The 15988-nt window shown below is 43.9% G+C and overlaps 1 protein-coding gene across 1 annotated transcript; it reads right to left on the reverse strand.

Annotated features, from left to right (window-relative positions):
• Window positions 1-11172: 11172 nt before the first annotated feature.
• On the reverse strand, window positions 11173-13194 carry LOC118796456 (zona pellucida sperm-binding protein 3-like). The gene is made up of 9 exons (XM_036555327.1): window positions 13042-13194; window positions 12839-12957; window positions 12399-12502; window positions 12155-12332; window positions 11967-12084; window positions 11761-11852; window positions 11605-11690; window positions 11402-11515; window positions 11173-11285 (listed from the first exon to the last, which is right to left on the reverse strand). The coding sequence occupies exons 1-9, from the start codon at window positions 13177-13179 to the stop codon at window positions 11173-11175; spliced, it is 1062 nt and encodes a 353-aa protein (XP_036411220.1). The 5' UTR covers window positions 13180-13194.
• Window positions 13195-15988: the final 2794 nt, after the last annotated feature.

Here is a 15988-nt window from a genome sequence, read left to right on the forward strand (position 1 = left end):
CAGTTAAAAAGCAGCAGTTTCCCCAGTGCTGGAGGCCCAAGGAGAAGAGCAGGAACACGTGCAGTGCGCTCAGAGCAGCTCTGTGCAGCAGGATGTGTGCTCAGCTCACACTAACCCCCTGGGGACGGGACCCACATCTGGCCACAGTGCTGCTCTATTCTGAGAGTCAGAAGCAGCCTTCCCCACCCTGCACATGCAAATCACATGCACTGGGAGTTTCACCCCCAGATCACAGTTTCACAGCCCAAAATACACCGTGTCTGCAGCAGCTGTGTGCTGCTAGCCTCATGTTTCTGTTGAAGGTGCAGAGGGGGAGGGGCTTGTTTCTGTAATGAAGATGAGAGGTTGAAGGGGGTGACTGCACAGCAGGTCTGTCTGTGCATGAGGCTCAGATTAGAGATTTCACAGCAGAGTGAACTCACACCCCTACACCTGCACTAAAACACGCCGACACAACTTCCTCTGTGATTAACTATCATGCCATGTCTATAGCAATACATTTCATATTTAATCTCATTTGAAAATGTATATGACATTACGAACACCATCAAACATGTAGTATAAAATAAAAATGACTTATTTAAATTAAAAGTTTTCATTTTTAAGGAGTATGAGGCAATGGAGGTGAGCAGAGAGCAAACAGCCTCTTCTAAACGGAGGCATAAAACTATTTACCTAGAGATATAGTGTTACTTAGAGTGTTAATGATCTATAATTATTTCATGCTGTATATAAATATATAATATTTCATGCTGTATATAAATACTTCATCAAAGAAAACAACAGAAATTCTAAAGACACATGTAATGCATTTCAAAGTAAAACAAAGATAGAAAGATGGTCTCTCTTCCAGGCTTATCAGCATTTCAATAATGATATCATATATTGCACAGTCTACGTACTGTAATGGAGAGTCTCACCTGTTCCCCACAAAACTGTTCACTATTTAGATGTGTATCTAAGGATGTGTCTTTAGAGATTTCCACATTGACAATATTTGTGCTCATATCAATCAAGTGCATTTCAACAGATTGTTAGTTAATTGTCCATTTCTTTGTCTTTTTAAGCATGCCTGATTAAGGATAGTGAAATACAGGTACGTGACCACACACCACCTCTTTTGAGTTTAGCTGTGTGCATGGGACTGGATCCTCTTGTTAGTGGATTTTTAAACTAATTCTTAATTTCCTTCTGTTTTCCTTTGTGACAAGCTTTTGCTATCTTCTCCCAATCGTCACATATAAAACCTGATAGACAACAATAATTAACGGTGACCACAGACTGTAAAGGGTCATTCCTCCTCTAGCAGAACTGAGATATCCTCTGCTGTTCGGTGAACAGCTACTGATGGTTCTAACCTGCGAGCAGTAATTTGTGATGTATGTGGCTGCTGTGATGTTCTGCTACAGAAGTGTGTGGTTCTGCAGTGGCAGCTCTGCTGTGGGTTCTGTATATGAAGCAGAGCAGCTCTTCAGCTCAGAGAGGTTTATGCACAGGCTGCAGCTCTGCGTCGCCCCCTGCAGGCCTGCTGTTAGTAACAGTGTCTCAGGTCAGTGCCTCCCCCTCAGCACCTGCAGTCTGACTGAGGGAGGTTTTTGTACAGGGCTGTAACACTGTGTAACCCACTATAGCCCTGCTGACAGTAATAATCTCCTGCATCTTCAGCCTGGACTCCAGTGATTTTCATTGTAAACTGAGTCCCATATCCACTCCCACTGAAACGATCAGGAATCCCAGACTGGCGAGTGGTAGCAGAATAAATCAGAAGCTTAGGAGCCTGACCAGGTTTCTGCAGGTACCAGTGGATGTTGCTATAAACATTCTGACTGGCTGTACAGCTGATAGAGACAGTGCCTCCCTGCTGAACAGAATGAGTTGCTGGAGACTGAGTCAGAACTATATCTGCTGCTGATTCTGAAAATGAAAACAAATAAATAGATATTAAATCCAAAGAAATCTCACCACAGAAAAATTATATATACTGTATATATTAAATTGGTATGTGACAGTAACCAAATCTGAATAATAATAGTAACATAGCAACAAAATAACAACAACAAAGGAAATATCACCAAAGTCCCAAATCAGATCAACCTACCATTAGGAAAGAGTCCCATCACCACCAACAGTACAAAGAATGACATCATTGTGCTGCTGGAGTCAGTGTATCTGAAAGGTGTGAACAGACACTGATCAGCGATGTGGCTTTTAAAGTGTGTGGATCAGTGAGGCAGGACAGGAATGCAAAACTCATTCCTCTACACAAATCATGTTATGAGTAATGATTACAGTTATGAGGCCATCTCGTGGTGATATTTCATAGTTTTGTGACAAATAGGTTAAGGTGTTTTTTGTATTTTCTTGTATATTACATCATGGATTAAGGTGCTCTGTGGTGTTGTTGGCGGCTTGTGCAGGCAGTATATGGTGCTTTGTGGCATTTTGTTTTTATGAATGGCACTTGTTGGATGTTAATGTTATCCAGGAGTAGTATACGGTTGTTGTCTGTGGTAGATTTTGTTTGTGGGAGACAGCGGTTCTCTGTGGGAGTTAGTGGAATGAGAGTAGACTCGATAGAATCTCTGACATACTGAACTCAAGTGAAGCATAATTCAGGTGAACAGAGTTAAACTAACAGCCTGTATTACTGTGAGCAGCAATTTCCTTCAGACAAAGTTCTTGTATGTGTATGTTTCGATAGGAGGAGCCTTGTGTTTGCAATGGGACTGGGCTGGGCTGATGAGGAACACAATCTCCATCTGTTGCCTGCAGAGATGGACTTCAGTATTTTAGTGAAAACCCACTTTAATCTTAGGCATTATGGATTTAAAGTCATAACTTTCAAATGTACTCCTGCTGTAAATCATTAAGAAACAGATTTTATATGTGACATACAAGTTGGAAATATTAACATTTTGAAAAAATATTACATAATAAGGTGTGTGTGAGTTATTATTGAACAGTTGAATCTCAGTGTGGTAGGGCAGAGTTCCCCAGTGTTCCAAGTCGGTAACCGCCCCTTCCCCCCCTCCCGTTTGAGCCCAGCAGCAGCAGTGCAGTCTCTGTGCAGTCTGACTGAGGTTTTTGTACGACTCTCTAGCGCTGTGTGAACACGTTTGTACTACTGATGTAGTGGTAGCTCTGACAGTAATAATCTCCTGCATCTTCAGCCTGGACATTACTGATGGTCAGCGTGAAATCAAGCCCATTTCCTCTCCCACTGCCACTGAATCTAGACGACACTCCTGAGTGTCTGTATGATGTCCCATAAATCAGGGGTTTAGGAGCTTCTCCAGATCTCTGCTGGTACCAGGCAAGAAAGTAATAGCCACTAAAAACTTCATTATAATAATAAACTGCTGTACTGGCCTTACAGTCAATGGAGACTGATTGACCAGTCTGGACTGACTGGGCTGCAGACTGAGTCAGAACAACCTGCCCCCAAGACCCTGAAGAGAAAGAGAGAAAAATTGTAATCATAATAACTTGATAGGCATGCTGAGAATTAATAGTGTAAAAGAATGTACGCACACAGGTATATGTAATTTTTTTATATTGACACAAACTCTGCTTATATTTTGCTGTCAGGCATTCCCTATGAAAAAATATTGCTCTCACCCTGACTGCAGTAGAAAAGTGTCCAGATGAAGACGGTGATAAAATTCATTGTAGCTCTGGGTTCTGTTGTCATGACAGACAGCTCTCAGTCATGAAGTATTAAACTGACAGGATTATAAACACTCCCAGAGCACTGAAGCATGTGCTGCCAATGCAAAGTGTCCTCTCTATGCAAATGCTCTTCCTGGGTACAGCAGACACTTGCAGCCCAGCAGTGCTGTGGACTGTGAGACAGACAGACTGGTTCAGCACAAACAGTCTCAGGGCAGCAGGACATCAGAGAGCAGATTTCTAAAAGAAATCTATCTGGCTCCACATATATATCTGTATCTTTAAGTCTTTAGGTTACAACATACAATGATTTTCATAATTATGTATTATTATTTATATTCTGACAGAAAACATTTGTCTGAATATCAAGCAGTTTTTACTGATCTGCTATCGTCAGCGCCCACACTACTGCCCCATTGTTACTGAGGCCTCCACTACTTTCCACTGACACCTTTGAAATATTAAGTATAGTTCAAGAAGGGCAGTTCTGAAAAGCTGATTTCAAAAACAATAAAAATCATGAATACATTGTCGTGTATTCTCATTAAAAAACAAATAAGAAACCCGCAAACCCTTCTCATCTATTAAAGCACATTATCAAGCAAGTATAGCATTTACGCACTTGTCTAACGGTGACACAGATTCCCCTGGCTGTCGGCCATTAACTGAGCAACAGTTACCCGCCCCCTGGGTACTTATACAATTTCCATTAACCAATCAGGTACATTTACATCCCATTGACTGTAATTGCAAAAACCAAATGTCAGTCAAGCTGACCTCCAATAAAAATGCACAATACTGCTTTAACTGTGTAACTATACACAACATGCATAACGTTCATCACATGATAAAAAAGGGCTTGCACTGACAGTGAGGTGTCTGCAAACTGCTCCACTGGCACTGGTGCCAACACTACTGCCAAACTGGTACTGAGGTCTCCATGGCTACCTCCACTATTCCACTACTATCTTGTTGTGAACAGGGAAAGACAGATGGACAAGAAATACATGAAGTCACTTGCATTACCCTCAGTAGATGTGCAGTGAACGTTGTGTTTTTGACAATCACTCCTCTGTGCTGTTTCAGCGGTACATGTAATCTTTTTGTGTATTTGAGGATATGATATGATACAGACCTATCTGCTAATTATACTGTGCCCCCTAATCATGATTTGGCTGATTTCTGGCTTAATATATGCAAAACAGTATTTTCATCTGTGGTCAATGATATTGTACGCGATCTAATCTGTGATATAGTAAAAGCAATACTGCAGGCTAGCTTTCAGACAAAGTGAATTTAAGATGCCGCAGATTTGTAGTGAACAAGTTGTCCACAAACACAATGAATGGGCCAATGCCCTTATATCCATAAAATATGCATTGCACATCGTAATCACAGTGGGGTGTTTACAGAAATCAGACTTATTAAACTATGAGTTGATGTCAATCCATGAGTTTCCACTATGGGACGTGCTGATGCTATTGTCACAGCTACCAGCTGCCAGAACTCTCCTCTCACTGTAGTGAAGGTTGGTTTTAGTCTGGCCAGTCAGTTAGACTGATTCACTGTCTGTGAACTTCATTGTTGGGGCCAAACTAGAAATTGGCAGTAAGAAGAAAAACCAGTGATCGTTTAAGCAATTGTAAAAGTAAAGAAAAGATTGAACCTCTAAAAAGAGTTGAATCTAGAACTGTGTCTTGTGTGAGCCCACATTTTCATTACATACTTGTAATTTTCCAATTTTATTACAATACATAATTGTGTCAAACAATGTTAAAATAATAATGATTTAACACCTTTGTAATACCATAAAAGGGGTCAAATCTGAAAGTGATTTCTGATGTATGTGATGTATGTGGCTGCTGTGATGTTCTGCTACAGAAGTGTGTGGTTCAGCAGTGGCAGCTCTGCTGTGGCTTCTGTATATGAAGCAGAGCAGCTCTTCAGCTCAGAGAGGTTTATGCACAGGCTGCAGCTCTGCGTCGCCCCCTGCAGGCCTGCTGTTAGTAACAGTGTCTCAGGTCAGTGCCTCCCCCCCCAGCACCTGCAGTCTGACTGAGGGAGGTTTTTGTACAGGGCTGTAACACTGTGTAACTTGCCATCATATCCCTGCTGACAGTAATAATCTCCTGCATCTTCAGCCTGGACTCCAGTGATTTTCAGTGTAAACTGAGTCCCAGATCCACTCCCACTGAAACGATCAGGAATCCCAGACTGGCGAGTGGTGGCATAATAAATCAGAAGTTTAGGAGCCTGACCAGGTTTCAGCAGGTACCAGTTGAGGTATTTGCTAATACTCTGACTGGCTGTACAGCTGATAGTGACAGTGCCTCCCTGCTGAACAGAAAGAGTTGCTGGAGACTGAGTCATGACTATATCTGCTGCTGTCTCTGAAAAACAAAACCAGGAAACACATTAAATAAAAAAAATCTACTGCAACACAGAAAATTGATATTTTATGCGTGTTGAAACGCTAAGTGCTATTAAACACATCAGAATAGAATGACAACAACAGAAAAGAAATGTCACCAAATCTCAAAACACATCAGACTGTCTTACCATGAGCAAGGAGTCCCATCGCCACAAACAGTAGAAAGAGCGACATCATCACTGTACCTGCCAGTGTATCTGAAAGAGCTGGACAGACACTGATCAGCACTGTGGCTCTTAAAGTGTGTGGAGCAGTGAGGCAGGACAGGTATGCAAAGCCCCTTCCTCTATACAAATCCTGTTACACAGAGAGAAAGAGAGGAGCTCTGAGGCATGTACAGCATTGGCTCTATAGAGGGCTGGGGCCCTTGTGCTGTAGGGCCACTGCAATGCAGAAATGACGCCATAAAATGTTCCTGTATAAATGTGATACCACACTGGAAACATGTTCTACTAAATTTATATTAGTTTGAATATACTTCAAGCATTAAAACATTCATAAATTCATTTGGATATATTGATAATTTCGACATCTGAGAATATTTTCATTATCTGTCATCTTATTCAATTAATTTCATTTTGTAAGAAACTGGTCAAAAATTATTTGCTCTACATGGATCAATAGGAAATCTGAAGTGCATCTGAGTAAGGATTTCCAGTTTTCATTTGCATTGGATGTTTTTCTTTTTATTTTTAAATGGGAAAAGGATTTTTCAAGTGTTTTATGTTTGTGGGTTAAATTGAAAGATTTGTGGTGTCTAGCATGTGGGAGTATGTGGTAATCTTTGACAGTTTCTGCAGAATGTTATGATATTTCATCATATTTGGCGTTCAGTAGTTTCTTGTTGCTTATGGTAGGTTGAGGTGCTCTTTGGTTGATTATCGTACCCTGTGCTAACACTTTTTTGGATATTTAACATGAAAAAATCTTTAATCTTGCGTGTGTGATATATTTGGTGTCATGGTTTTTGAATTCCCTCAGATTGAAACATATGAATATAAGGACATTATATGGTAAATATAATTGGACATACTGACATTTTCAAAAAAAAATGAAGATGTTGGATTGAAAACATACCCTACAAATGTCATCCAACAGGGATTCACTTGAAACATTTTGAATGTCTTGCCATTCACCTTCTGTGCCTTGTATTTATATAAATCAGGTTGAATCAGGTTAGAAGGTGCGTAACATTAAAGCTCAGTGTAGTAGAGCAGAGTTCCTCAGTGTCCTGGGTCAGTGGCTCCCCTCCAGCACCTGCAGTAGGTCTCAGCTGCAGCAGCACAGACTCTGTGCAGTCTGACTGAGGGAAGTTTTTGTACGACTCTCTAACGCTGTGTGAACACATCTGTACTACTGATGTAGTGGTAGCTCTGACAGTAATAATCTCCTGCATCTTCAGCCTGCACTCCAGTGATTGTCAAAGTAAACTGAGTCCCAGATCCACTCCCACTGAAACGATCAGGAATCCCAGACTGGCGAGTGGTAGCAAATTTAACCAGAAGTTTAGGAGCCTGACCAGGTTTCAGCAGGTACCAGAAGAGATAGTTGTTGTTATAAACACTCTGACTGGCTGTACAGCTGATAGAGACAGTGCCTCCCTGCTGAACAGAATGAGTTGCTGGAGACTGAGTCAGAACTACATCTGCTGCTGATCCTGAAAAACAAAACAAGGAAACAGTTATGGAATCAAAAAGCTAGTACACCACAGAAAATTTATAAGTTTTATATATGTTAAATTGGTAAGTGATAATAACCACATGTGAATAGAATGACAACAATAAAAGACTTTTCACCAAAATCCCGGGTTACATCACCTTACCCTGGGCAAAGAGAGCCATCAGCACCAACTGTAGAAAGAGCGACATCATCATTGTGCTGCCTGAGTCAGTGTATCTGAAATTGCTGAACAGACACTGATCAGCACTGGGGCTCTTAACGTGTGTGGAGCAGTGAGGCAGGACAGGTATGCAAAGCCCCTTCCTGTAGGCAAATCCTGTCACAGAGAGAGACAGAGGAGCTCTGAGGCATGAACAGCACAGGATTTATAGAGGGCTGGGGCACCCACACTGCTATCTGCTGGTTTAACCTGAACACCATAACACGTGTACATGTTATTATTTACGATTTTTTTTCCATTAAAGATGTGATAGGCAAAGAGCCGCTGCAATGTCAATGTGATTCAATGAAAAGGCATCTTTATAATTTATTTGGCGATATCAGTATTGATTGAAGGTGTTGTGTGAGACGTTGTATGGTGTGTCATCTCAGTCACACAGTAATGGTCTCACTAGAGTTACAGTCCTGTAAATATGTCTCTGTAAATTCAGGATGAATTCATGCAACCATTTGTTTACCATTCACTGAGACATTTTAGCGTAACCACAGCTATCCTGATTCTTTAAAAATTTGGACATTTGCAAACATTTTCCTTGAAAATGATTGAATACAATTTTGTAACAAATTTAAAATTTGATTTTAATTTTAATTAAAAGTAATTGATCTGGTTTTGTATGGAGGAGAAGGAAATCTGAAGTGTACGTGAGTGTAACAAAGACCAGGCCAAACCCAAGTGCAGAGATGACTCAGGACACCAAAAGGTTTGGTTCAATGGAAACAAAGTTTCTTGCACTGAAGACTTGAGGGAAAACAATACAGGCTTGGTTCACACACAACACACATGGCAGCTCAAGACTGAGCTTAAACATGAGAAATGACATGTGAAACCCATAACTAATCAACACAGGAGGAGGACATTAACTAAATGAGACACAGAACCCAGTAATTTGTGAGGCCAGTTGGTGGTTGTCTCTGGAAGCAGCTGCCAAATCTCTGACAATGAGTCAGGAATGCTAATGTGCTGATTTTTTTTTCATCAACAGAAAAAAAGTTTTTAAAAGCATTTCAGATTTCCATTTTTAAAATAATGGTGGTTAGCATGTGGCAGTGTGTTGTGAGGTTTCATTGTTTTGCAAAAAATGTCATAAGATGATTTCGGTATTTTCTTGTTTAACCTTGGTGTTTGTGGTAGCTTCTGGTTATGGGAGACAGTGGTTCTCTGTGGTAGTATGTGGAATGAGAGTGGATTAGATTGAATTTGTGACATACTGAATTTAGGTGAACAGAGTTAAACCAACAGCCTGTATCACAGTGAGCAGCAGCTCGTGTTGGAGTCATTACTGAAGTGTCTGAAGCTCAGTGTGGTAGAGCAGAGCAGAGTTCCTCAGTGTCCCGGATCAGTGCCTCCACCCTTTGGTCCTAGCTGCAGCAGTGCAGTCTCTGTACAATCTGAATGAGGGAGGTTTTTGTACGACTCTCTAATACTGTGTGAACACCCAGTTGCCACTGATTTTATGTAAACTCTGACAGTAATAATCTCCTGCATCTTCAGCCTGGAAATTACTGATGGTCAGAGTGAAATCAAGCCCATTTCCTCTCCCACTGCCACTGAATCTAGAGGACACTCCTGAGTATCTGCTTGATGTCCAGTAGATCAGAAGTTTAGGAGCTTCTCCAGATCTCTGCTGGTACCAGGCAAGATAGTATGTAGAGCCACCATGGTGAACTGCTGTACTGGCCTTACAGTCAATGGAGACTGACTGACCAGCCTCAACTGACTGGGCTGCAGGCTGAGTCAGAACAACCTGCCCCCAAGACCCTAAAGAGAAAGAGAAAAAATGTAGACAGGTTGAGAATTAAGTGAAAAAGAATGTATGCAAACAGGTATCACTAATTTTTTGTATTGACATGAACTTTGCTCAGATTTGCTTAGTCAGGCATACCTTAGGAAATTTAAAAATTTAAAAGAATTGCAGCACTCACCCTGACTGCAGTAGATAAGTGTCCAGATGATAAAATTCATTGTTGCTCTGGGTTCTCTTGTCATGACAGACAGCTCTCAGCCATGAGATTTTAAACTGACAGGATTATAAACACTCCCAGAGCACTGAAGCATGTGCTGCCAATGCAAAGTGTCCTCTCTATGCAAATGCCCTTCCTAGATACAGCAGACACTTGCAGCCCAGCAGTGCTATGGCCTGTGAGACAGAGACTGGTTCAACACAGTCAGTCTCAGGACAGCATATCACAGAGAGCAGATTTCTAAAACAAATACCTGGATTTTCACTCGACAGGTGACAAAGGAAAAAAACCAACATAAAGTGCTGTAGGTGTGGGGCCACCGCAACAGCTTCAATGCACCGTGGCATAGATTCTACAAGTCCAAACGTGGGGCTGAGATGATTGGGCCTCACAGGACAACATAGAAAATCCATCATGACATGCACAGAATGGGTTCCCTGTCATACTGTCAGGGGCATGGGTCATAGGGCAGGACCCACTGACATACTTACCAGCATCAAGCCCCTTAGGACACAGTACATTGCACAAAATTGAGTGCATTTTGAGATTAGATACCATTAAAAATTGAATTATTCAAAATGAATTGAGTTATCAGGCACAGCAATTCAGTTGTCAAACCTGACAATTAGCCTGACTGAAACATTGAGGGTTTTAATTTAGATGAACTTCAGTGAAAATTGAAGTTTGAAAACACTGCTTTTTCCCCCCAGCATGTCAAACACCTATGCAGAAATTAGAACCATGTTCCCAAAAAAAAAAAAAAAAAAATCCTAGTTTACATGACAGTGGAAGTCTAAATAGTCAATTCATTCCTGAAATTCCATTAATTAGTTGCTTTACCTGGTTGCATTCATACAGGCCCACACTAGCCATGCAATAGAAAGACATCACCAAAAGATGATTGCTAGGACACAACTGGATGTTGTCTAAGCATGAACATGTCAAGCTCACCATGGCAAACATGCCAAAGGGTGGGCAAGGCAGCTGCACCATGAACATAACCATGTGTGGCAAATAGGCCAACCCTTCAGGGGAGGAGAAGCATTGAAGCACAGAGCAATCCATGGCCATACTGAGCATGGCAAGGGGCTACCATCTGGTTGCTCTGCACACCCAAGTCATGCAACTCACAGCAAAGTAGAAATGTGACCACCAGTACCATGGAGACTCATGCAAGAGGGCTGAAGTTGTAGCTTATTTTTATTGATCATTTATACAGATAGTTTGTGTCGTTTCCTCAGTAGTACAGTCAGCAGCACAGTCACACAGACCAGACCAGCTATAGCCACCACTGCAGCCAGGACCACAACCTCTGGGGAAGCAGCTGAGGAATGAGCGAGAGATCATGTTATGTACAAGATTCAATAGCAGTCCACTCCCTAGTGGAAAAAGCTTAGCCTGTAACATGGGTAGTTCCTACAATGATACCCAGATAGTTACCTGCTGCTTTATGATCCTTGGTCACCACTGGAAGCATCTGGAATTCAGGCTCTGCTTCTTGGGCAGACTGGACAATGATGGGGCCAAGGGTTGCATCACCTTCCCCCTGCAGTGCTGGAAGGAGCAGGAACATGTCTACACATCTTACCATGATTAGGTTATAGCGTAGCAGCTGTTAGCCAAGTGGCAGAGCATACCTGCACCAGCTTCCACACTCCTCCCCTTCCTGAAGCCACAGCTTGCATCACAGCAGCCACACACCTGGTCATTCCCACCTGCAGCCATCCACCTAGCAGAGGAACAGGTTACTGCTGCCATTCTGAACTACAGTGTACCATTTCCACCAGTGGCAGGCCTACCTGTTGGCTGCAGTGGAAAAGGAGCAAGCCTTGTACTGCGAGTCAGTTGTAGCAGAAGCTGCTGTGGCTTTCAGATGGCAAATTATGTATACCTGCAGACAAGCAGCCAGGTTAGGAAGAGGGGGGGTCAGTAAAAGCTGGCTGCATTAATTCCCAGCAATTCCATTTCAATGCTGCAACATTACACTGCTGCTTGTTCTACTCACTGAACTTCTGCTGTCCTGGAAGAACCTGAAGGAATCTAGCTGAATCTTCAGCTTGTCATCCTGGACCCTGGGCAGGAACTTGGAGCGGGAGTCCGTCAGCTTGGCATCCATCAGGCACCTGAAGAGCCAATACTGCAGTTCACAGCTCTTACGTAGGGCAGGGTATTCATGCTGCACAAACCACTTACCCATGGTTCTCAATGAAGGCATATCTGGGGACTGCATTCAGATCAGGGACTAGGGTGGCAACACAGCTGTCAGCAAAGACACGGAGGGGCACGTGGTTGGCCTGGACCACAGAGGCTTCGATGTTCATGGTGTCTCCCAGGAAGAACACGTTGGATGTCCTCTCAGCTTGCCAGTCATCTGCAGACAGTTGTGTTGGTCATTACAGCACCACAGTCAGTGAGGGTCATGGGCAGTCCTGCTTACCAGTCATGAGCCTCAGGGAGAAGACCAGGACATCCTCAGCAGACATGGTAGAGCGGTAAGGGATCCAGGTTGGCTGCAGGGCATTGCTGCTGACATTGTGCAGCCTGGCAAGGGAAGGTTAGATTAGCCAAATTATTTCTATTGCAGATTCAGAGTAGAACAGAGCCATTGTTACTACAAAATGTGCAAGCAGTTTCTGGTTCTTGAGGCACAGGGCTCCCAAGAGACATTCCCAGTGCCACCAAGGCCCATCACATCACTTTCCAGATCTGAAGTTAAGCAGGCAGAAACATGCAGCCCAGAGTAGAGGGTTAAATTAGCTTCATTGGAATTAGTGATGGCATGCCTGCTATCCCTCATGCAAGCATGGCAGTTGCAGTTAATGCCTGAAGTATGAATCCATTGTGTCCCTCCTGTACATTACTAGCAATTATTCTCACCTCATATAATGGCACTGGATACCAACCACAGCTTCATTAGTCCTTACAATGGGAGTATCACCCAATGCTTTGGGTTGGTAGTTGAGGTCAAAGCCATAGATGAGGGAGTCCTCAGTCATCTGTGGACAACATCCAAGTGGTTACAATGCTGTGTCTACACATGCAAGGATTACTGGAGTTGATTGCAGAATCAATCACTGTACCATCAGTGTGCTGCCACACCCCTGAAGCTCCGTCTCAAACACCACCACTGAAGCAGTGCTGTCCAGGCCAGTGGAACCACAGCCTCCCAGGGTGAGGTCAGCTGGGTCAATCAGCTGGCCAATACCAAACAGGTCCATAGCCACTCGCACCTGGACAGAACTCTCACCACAATACACGGTTACAACATCATGTCTCAAAGCTGATGGGGCCTGCACTTCAGCCTTGGCAGGCAAGGCAACAGCTGGGGTGGGAACCGCCGGCCGAGGGGCCACGCCCACACCAGAGACGCCCGCCGGCCGAGGGGCCACGCCCGAGATGCCCGCCGGCCGCATAGCTGAATGGGGTGGCATTACATTGGCAGCTCGAGGTGGCGTTACCGCTGCTAGGTGGGTTGGCATCGCGATGAATGGCCGGGGTGGGGCTTGGGCTCCTTGGGACACCGCTGCTCCAACTGCAGGCCGAGTCGGCCGAGGGGCCACGCCCACGCCAGAGACGCCCGCGACGCCCGCCGGCCGCGGGGCCACGCCCACACCAGAGACGCCCGCGACGCCCGCCGGCCGCATAGCTGAATGGGGTGGCATTACATTGGCAGCTCGAGGTGGCGTTACCGCTGCTAGGTGGGTCGGCATCGCGATGAATGGCCGGGGTGGGGCTTGGGCTCCTTGGGACACCGCTGCTCCAACTGCAGGCCGAGGGGCCACGCCCACGCCAGAGACGCCCGCCGGCCGAGGGGCCACGCCCACACCAGAGACGCCCACGACGCCCGCCGGCCGCATAGCTGAATGGGGTGGCATTACATTGGCAGCTCGAGGTGGCGTTACCGCTGCTAGGTGGGTCGGCATCGCGATGAATGGCCGGGGTGGGGCTTGGGCTCCTTGGGACACCGCTGCTCCAACTGCAGGCCGAGGGGCCACGCCCACGCCAGAGACGCCCGCCGGCCGAGGGGCCACGCCCACGCCAGAGACCCCCGCCGGCCGCATAGCTGAATGGGGTGGCATTACATTGGCAGCTCGAGGTGGCGTAACCGCTGCTGGGTGGGTCTGCATCGCGATGAATGGCCGGGGTGGGGCTTGGGCTCCTTGGGACACCGCTGCTCCAAATGCAGGCCGAGTCAGGGCCGGATTCTGCGAGTGAGCTGGAGGTGCTTGAGCTTGTGAATACTGAAACCCTGGCAACACCTGAGCATCACATAAACATCCCAACAAAAGGAGCGCTACCAAACCAACAGGTACCCCGTTTAACTCCATGATAAATGAAACTCTGCTATCCCAAAAACACACAACAGTCACACACCCCGGCAGCGCCACTTTTATACCCAACTCAATGGAATTGATTGCTCCAAACCCCGCCCTCCACCTGATTTCTCTAATCATTCTCCAGCCCTACAACATTAATCAAGACGTATGCCTCTTTTACTTCATATAGATAATTCAATAGCTTGCATCTGTGAATTGAAGCACGCAGCTGGCCTTATTTTAGCGCAGGCGCTGTCCATATTAACTGATATTATTTCATTTACATAAGCAGATGTGCACACTAACAATTGCACGGGTGTATTCACATAATAGTCTTCTTTAATTTCAACAACACATCAGACAATAATCAACCGACCAATAAGACCAAGAACGTCTCTCGTCAGCGAATCGCAACATATTGCACGTTTATTGCAATTTAATCTCAAGTCATCAGAGAACGCATGCCATTTAGTCGAAAGAAACCCATTAGTATTGGAATACATATCTCATTCCCATTCCATGGCCCGATACCTGTTTGAATCGCAAGTTTGGAATAAAATGATGAATTTTATTCATGTATTTTTCGCAGATGCGTTTATCCAAGTATTTTAATTACAGCATAGAATACAAAGTGCAAAACTTAATATAGGCTATTCTCTTTAGTGTACAAAGAGTTATATCGTTATAAAAACAAGCCGCCTTATCCCATTGATATTAATCCGCATTTTGTTGACCTACACAATACGAATCAATTATTGGTCATCAGTTCATCCGGGAAAAAACAAATGCAATCCAATTCAATTAACAAAAACACCTCTATACATCGGCTGTGTACACACTCTTAAAACGAATGTGTTACAAATCAGTGATGATTGATTTCTAACAAATTCATGCAATGATGATTTCACCAAATATTGTGTTAAATTTCAGCAATTATCTGGGTGGAAAATTACACAGACGTCCTACACAACATTGTGTAAATAAATTGGCCAATCAAATCACCAGATCAGCCACAGCTCCTCCCTCACTTCAGTTTGACATGACTTGAGAAGAGCTGCTGCAACGGTAGACCTATTTCTACACTGCCAAAAATAAACGGTAAGGTGTAAAAAAAAAAAAAGTATTCAACACAAAATAGTGGCGTAGCAATGTTCTCCGTTTTGCCTATATTTTAATCAGGCTGTGCTGCTCCTTTTCAGTCTGAGCTCTCTCTCCCCTCCACTCTCCTACTGTCTTCCAGCACAAGCAGGCGGAGCACAAATACCCACCGCCCTCACAGTTATGAGGAACACCAGCTATGTGACGTTTTTTTCTCCCCGACAACAAATGATTTTAAAATATTTGTGCGAAATAAATATTCGTAAAAACCCAGTATTTGTGCTTTGCTGAATACCGTATTCGGATTCGGCTCCACCCCTGAATTGTACCATGCAGTACACCTGTGTGGAAGCATCTGCGTTCGTTATCTTTCTCCACTCGTTTATTCGGGGTTCTCCTTTAATTTGTCACCCAATCGGATTATATATCTATGCCTATGTCTTTATATTACAAAACATAATTCTAATCATATTTCTGTAAAATCAGTCTGAAAAGGGTTTTTTACTGACCTACTACCACCAATGCCCACACTACTGGCCTGTTGGTACTGAGGCCTCCACTACTTTCCACTGACAACTTTGAACTTGTAAGGACAGAGGGGCAGGAGATGCAG

Source organism: Megalops cyprinoides, chromosome 21 (assembly GCF_013368585.1).
Source record: "Megalops cyprinoides isolate fMegCyp1 chromosome 21, fMegCyp1.pri, whole genome shotgun sequence".
NCBI lineage: Eukaryota > Metazoa > Chordata > Actinopteri > Elopiformes > Megalopidae > Megalops > Megalops cyprinoides.